Source organism: Acipenser ruthenus, chromosome 39, assembly GCF_902713425.1.
Source record: "Acipenser ruthenus chromosome 39, fAciRut3.2 maternal haplotype, whole genome shotgun sequence".
Lineage (NCBI taxonomy): Eukaryota > Metazoa > Chordata > Actinopteri > Acipenseriformes > Acipenseridae > Acipenser > Acipenser ruthenus.
The window spans coordinates 7,095,137-7,101,735 of NC_081227.1; the positions used below are offsets into that span (position 1 = coordinate 7,095,137).

Below are 6,599 nucleotides of genomic sequence, written 5' to 3' on the forward strand. Positions count from 1 at the left end.
TACAATACCCATCACTACACACAGGGGGCAGCATCACACAGGAACTGATCATAAAATCACTACACACAGGGGGCAGCATCACACAGGAACTGATCATAAAATCACTCTATACACAGGAACTGATAATAGAATCACTACACACAGGAACTGATAATAGAATCACTACACACAGGAACTGATAATAGAACCACTACACACAGGAACTGATCATAAAATCACTTCACACAGGAACTGATCATAAAATCACTACACACAGGAACTGATCATAAAATCACTCTACACACAGGGGGCAGCATCACACAGGAACTGATCATAAAATCACTACACACAGGGGGCAGCATCACACAGGAACTGATCATAAAATCACTCTACACACAGGAACTGATAATAGAATCACTACACACAGGAACTGATAATAGAATCACTACACACAGGAACTGATCATAAAATCACTGCACACAGGAACTGATCATAAAATCACTCTACACACAGGGGGCAGCATCACACAGGAACTGATCATAAAATCACTACACACAGGGGGCAGCATCACACAGGAACTGATCATAAAATCACTCTACACACAGGAACTGATAATAGAATCACTACACACAGGAACTGATAATAGAATCACTACACACAGGAACTGATCATAAAATCACTTCACACAGGAACTGATCATAAAATCACTTCACACAGGAACTGATCATAAAATCACTTCACACAGGAACTGATCATAAAATCACTGCACACAGGAACTGATCATAAAATCACTTCACACAGGAACTGATCATAAAATCACTGCACACAGGAACTGATCATAAAATCACTTCACACAGGAACTGATCATAAAATCACTGCACACAGGAACTGATAACAGCTAGAGATTACAATCTCTTTGTTATAACCTTATTAACCAGTGGATATCATTTTTGTAGCAGAAATTGGAGTACGGTCATCGTGCTGTAATCCTTTTGTGTTTGTTTTCTTTTCAGGTGATAGAACGTGCAAAAGAAAAGGGGTAGGTGCCATGTTTAAGCTTCCCTGTACCTCTCTGTGCTTTACAATGCTTCCCTATGCTTTAACACACCTCTCTGTGCTTTACAATGCTTCCCTATGCTTTACCAGACCTCTCTGTGCTTTACAATGCTTCCATATGCTTTACCAGACCTCTCTGTGCTTTACAATGCTCCCCTATGCTTTACCAGACCTCTCTGTGCTTTACAATGCTTCCCTATGCTTTACCAGACCTCTCTGTGCTTTACAATGCTTCCCTATGCTTTACCAGACCTCTCTGTGCTTTACAATGCTTCCCTATGCTTTACCAGACCTCTCTGTGCTTTACAATGCTTCCCTATGCTTTACCAGACCTCTCTGTGCTTTACAATGCTTCCCTATGCTTTACCAGACCTCTCTGTGCTTTACAATGCTTCCCTATGCTTTACCAGACCTCTCTGTGCTTTACAATGCTTCCCTATGCTTTACCAGACCTCTCTGTGCTTTACAATGCTTCCCTATGCTTTACCAGACATCTCTGTGCTTTACAATGCTTCCGTATGCTTTACCAGACCTCTCTGTGCTTTACAATGCTTCCCTATGCTTTACCAGACCTCTCTGTGCTTTACAATGCTTCCCTATGCTTTACCAGACCTCTATGTGCTTTACAATGCTTCCCTATGCTTTACCATACCTCTATGTGCTTTACAATGCTTCCCTGTGCTTTACCACACCTCTCTGTGCTTTACAATGCTTCCGTATGCTTTACCAGACCTCTCTGTGCTTTACAATGCTTCCCTATGCTTTACCAGACCTCTCTGTGCTTTACAATGCTTCCCTATGCTTTACCAGACCTCTCTGTGCTTTACAATGCTTCCCTATGCTTTACCACACCTCTCTGTGCTTTACAATGCTTCCCTATGCTTTACCAGACCTATCTGTGCTTTACAATGCTTCACCATACTTTCACTGTGCTTTTACTGTGGGACACTTTTTTTTTTTATAAGGGTTAGTTCACCATGACTTGTTTTTTAATATGCTTTACCATGCTTTATACACTGTGCTTTCTTAGACTTTGCTGTGCTTTTACTATGGGGAAAACCTTGTAAGGGATTGTGAAACAGGTCGTTATATTAAAACTCTTCATAAGATGAGAGTAGCTTGCAGGAAATACTGAAACAGCAGATATTCCAGGAGCGCCCTGGTTGCTTTTGAGTGGAGATCTGGATGATAACCCCTCTGCTCTGCGCCGGTGAGCCAGTCAGCATCTCATCCTGTCTGTTTGCTTTCAGAGTCCCGTGGTGTAGCACAGTAAAGAGTGACGGAGCTGAGGGGGAGCTGCGGGCTCTCGCTGGGAGCATTTCCTAACACAAATCCCAATGTTATTTTCTTAATGAATGTCAGTGTCAACCCTGATGCTGGAAACAAGCCCTTTAAAACAGTGGAATCAGTTCATAAATAAATCATGTTTGATTGATTGTCAATGAGTTTTCTTTTTAATCAAAAACATCGTCCAACGCTGGCCGTGCTTGGCTGTGAGCTGTCCCGACATAGAGATTGGATGTGGTGGTTTTGGGGGCGGGTCTGCAGTGGTGGGTTTGGGGGCGGGGCTGCAGTTGCAGTGGCAGTGGTGGGTTTGGGGGCGGGCTGCAGTGGTGGGTTTGGGGGTGGGGCTGCAGTGCAGTGGTGGGTTTGGGGGCGGGGCTGCAGTGGCAGTGGTGGGTTTGGGGGCGGGGCTGCAGTGGTGGGTTTGGAGGCAGGGCTGCAGTGGCAGTGGTGGGTTTGGGGGCGGGGCTGCAGTGGCAGTGGTGGGTTTGGGGGCGGGGCTGCAGTGGTGGGTTTGGGGGCGGGGCTGCAGTGGCAGTGGTGGGTTTGGGGGTGGGTCTGCAGTGGTGGGTTTGGGGCGGGCTGCAGTGGTGGGTTTGGGGGTGGGGCTGCAGTGGCAGTGGTGGGTTTGGGGGCGGGGCTGCAGTGGCAGTGGTGGGTTTGGGGGCGGGGCTGCAGTGGCAGTGGTGGGTTTGGGGGCGGGGCTGCAGTGGTGGGTTTGGGGGCGGGGCTGCAGTGGCAGTGGTGGGTTTGGGGGCGGGGCTGCAGTGGCAGTGGTGGGTTTGGGGGCGGGGCTGCAGTGGTGGGTTTGGGGGCAGGGCTGCAGTGGCAGTGGTGGGTTTGGGGGCAGGGCTGCAGTGGCAGTGGTGGGTTTGGGGGCGGGGCTGCAGTGGCAGTGGTGGGTTTGGGGGCGGGGCTGCAGTGGCAGTGGTGGGTTTGTGGGCAGGGCTGCAGTGGTACCCTATTGACAGTGCTATGGCAAGTCTATTTCATTTAGCTGCTCATTTGTGTTTTCAGGGGTGTTTTTTCCGATCCCCCATCTCCTCCTCGTCCGGCAGGGCGTTACAGTCCTGCTGCCTGGCAGTCTCACCTGGGGTGTTTTTCCACAGCTCCCTCGGATCTGTGACTCATTAACCCCAGCCCTTCACCTTGAGCTGCTCTTTGAACTGAATCTCATTGCAGGAGCAAAGTACCTTCACAGCTCAGCTGAGCAGAACTAACTGTACCGTACCTCTCTCCCCCCTGAGCACCTTCCTAACGCTGGCTTTGAGTTTATATACATATATATAAACCTGTTTATGAACTAATAAAACAACGACGACAACAACAACAATAATAATAATAATAATAATAATAATAATAATAATAATAATAATAAAACTCTGTGCAGTTGATTATCCTGGAGTATGGGTCTGACGTCTGCTGGATAGTTTTAGACTTTGTTTTTCGTTCATGCAGTTAATAAGTAACTCATTATTAAGTGACTAATGAAAGCACCGTGCTGGTAATCTAGATGTTAACAGCAGATGAAGTGACAGAAACGCGTGACCACGTGTGTGCCTGAACTTTGAAACAGTAAAACAATGGGCATAAACTGAAGGACATATCAACATAAGAAATACTAACAGAAAAACAAATGTTTTGACTGCAAGTCTTTCTCAATGCCTCTCAAAGTTTGTTTTCAGTATTAAAAGTTATAGATGAACTCAAACATACACACACTGACACACACACACACTGACACAGAGACACACACACACTGAGACACATACACACTGACACTGAGACACACTCACACACTGAGACACATACACACTGACACAGAGACACACGCACTGACACTGAGACACACACACACACTGAGACACATACACACTGACACTGAGACACATACACACTGACAGACACACACACACTCATACACACACACTGAGACACACACTGTCAGACACACACTGACACTGAGATACACACAAACTGAGACACACACTGTCAGACACACACACTGACTGAGACACACACAAACTGAGACACACACTGTCAGACACACACACTGACACAGACACACATATACAAACACACACACTGACACTGAGACACACACACACTGACACTTTCATACACACATACACAAACACACACACTGACACTGAGACACACACACACACTGACACACACAGACTGGACCTCTTCCTCTGGTCAGTGAAGGACACACATGATTGACAGTATGACATTCAGCCCATGAGTGTTCATCCGGTTCCAAGCAGCTGACGGATCTCAAAACTTTGTGAAGTCGTGTGTTAAAGGATGCCAGTGATTCAGCATCAACAGCGTGGCCAGAGAGCCCTCGTGACCCTTCACATCCTCACCACACTCCTTTACAAGAGCTGAGCGGAGCTTCAGCGCCATGCATACCGAGTGATTCACAAACAACAGGGCACCCCACACCCCAAGAGACTGTGCATGTGAACTGATATAAGAGACTGGCTCAGCTGTGCATGTTAACTGATATAAGAGACTGACTCAGCTGTGCATGTTAACTGATATAAGAGACTGGCTCAGCTGTGCATGTTAACTGATGTAAGAGACTGGATCAGCTGTGCATGTTAACTGATATAAGAGACTGGCTCAGCTGTGCATGTTAACTGATATAAGAGACTGGCTCAGCTGTGCATGTTAACTGATGTAAGAGACTGGATCAGCTGTGCATGTTAACTGATATAAGAGACTGGCTCAGCTGTGCATGTTAACTGATATAAGAGACTGGATCAGCTGTGCATGTTAACTGATATAAGAGACTGTCTCAGCTGTGCATGTTAACTGATATAAGAGACTGGCTCAGCTGTGCATGTTAACTGATATAAGAGACTGGCTCAGCTGTGCATGTTAACTGATATAAGAGACTGGCTCAGCTGTGCATGTTAACTGATATAAGAGACTGTCTCAGCTGTGCATGTTAACTGATATAAGAGACTGGCTCAGCTGTGCATGTTAACTGATATAAGAGACTGGCTCAGCTGTGCATGTTAACTGATATAAGAGACTGGCTCAGCTGTGCATGTTAACTGATATAAGAGACTGCCTCAGCTGTGCATGTTAACTGGTATAAGAGACTGGCTCAGCTGTGCATGTTAACTGATATAAGAGACTGGCTCAGCTGTGCATGTTAACTGATATAAGAGACTGGCTCAGCTGTGCATGTTAACTGATATAAGAGACTGGCTCAGCTGTGCATGTTAACTGATATAAGAGACTGGCTCAGCTGTGCATGTTAACTGATATAAGAGACTGGCTCAGCTGTGCATGTTAACTGATATAAGAGACTGGCTCAGCTGTGCATGTTAACTGATATAAGAGACTGGCTCAGCTGTGCATGTTAACTGATATAAGAGACTGGCTCAGCTGTGCATGTTAACTGATATAAGAGACTGGCTCAGCTGTGCATGTTAACTGATATAAGAGACTGGCTCAGCTGTGCATGTTAACTGATATAAGAGACTGGATCAGCTGTGCATGTTAACTGATATAAGAGACTGGCTCAGCTGTGCATGTTAACTGATATAAGAGACTGGCTCAGCTGTGCATGTTAACTGATATAAGAGACTGGCTCAGCTGTGCAGGTTAACTGATATAAGAGACTGGCTCAGCTGTGCATGTTAACTGATATAAGAGACTGGATCAGCTGTGCATGTTAACTGATATAAGAGACTGTCTCAGCTGTGCATGTTAACTGATATAAGAGACTGGCTCAGCTGTGCATGTTAACTGATATAAGAGACTGGCTCAGCTGTGCATGTTAACTGATATAAGAGACTGCCTCAGCTGTGCATGTTAACTGATATAAGAGACTGGCTCAGCTGTGCATGTTAACTGATATAAGAGACTGGCTCAGCTGTGCATGTTAACTGATATAAGAGACTGGCTCAGCTGTGCATGTTAACTGATATAAGAGACTGGCTCAGCTGTGCATGTTAACTGATATAAGAGACTGGATCAGCTGTGCATGTTAACTGATATAAGAGACTGGCTCAGCTGTGCATGTTAACTGATATAAGAGACTGGCTCAGCTGTGCATGTTAACTGATATAAGAGACTGGCTCAGCTGTGCAGGTTAACTGATATAAGAGACTGGCTCAGCTGTGCATGTTAACTGATATAAGAGACTGGCTTAGCTGTGCATGTTAACTGATATAAGAGACTGGCTCAGCTGTGCATGTTAACTGATATAAGAGACTGGCTCAGCTGTGCATGTTAACTGATATAAGAGACTGGCTCAGCTG

At 45.7% G+C, this 6,599-nt stretch overlaps 1 protein-coding gene and 1 long non-coding RNA gene across 2 annotated transcripts in view; one reads left to right on the forward strand and one right to left on the reverse strand.

The window, feature by feature from the left end:
* LOC131707268 (uncharacterized) overlaps nucleotides 1–2,477 on the forward strand; it is a 9,344-nt gene extending 6,867 nt beyond the window's left edge. The window contains exons 5-6 of the long non-coding RNA XR_009311064.1: nucleotides 993–1,018; nucleotides 2,286–2,477. This is a non-coding gene — a long non-coding RNA (uncharacterized LOC131707268). The remainder of the gene's footprint in view (nucleotides 1–992; nucleotides 1,019–2,285) is intronic.
* A 16-nt stretch (nucleotides 2,478–2,493) lies between these two features.
* LOC117968846 (uncharacterized) lies at nucleotides 2,494–4,728 on the reverse strand. The gene is made up of 2 exons (XM_059009493.1): nucleotides 4,631–4,728; nucleotides 2,494–3,235 (listed from the first exon to the last, which is right to left on the reverse strand). Exons 1-2 carry the CDS (start codon nucleotides 4,726–4,728, stop codon nucleotides 2,494–2,496), a joined length of 840 nt encoding a protein of 279 aa, XP_058865476.1.
* Between the last annotated feature and the right edge of the window lie 1,871 nt (nucleotides 4,729–6,599).

Excerpts from the sequence above, each read along its gene's own strand:
- LOC117968846 (XM_059009493.1), bottom strand. The coding sequence starts at position 4,728 with ATGGCGCTGAAGCTCCGCTCAGCTCTTGTAAAGGAGTGTGGTGAGGAT. Across the intron at positions 3,236-4,630 it reads CTGTTGATGCTGAATCACTG|CCCCGCCCCCAAACCCACCA; the intron begins GCATCCTTTAAC and ends CTGCCACTGCAG.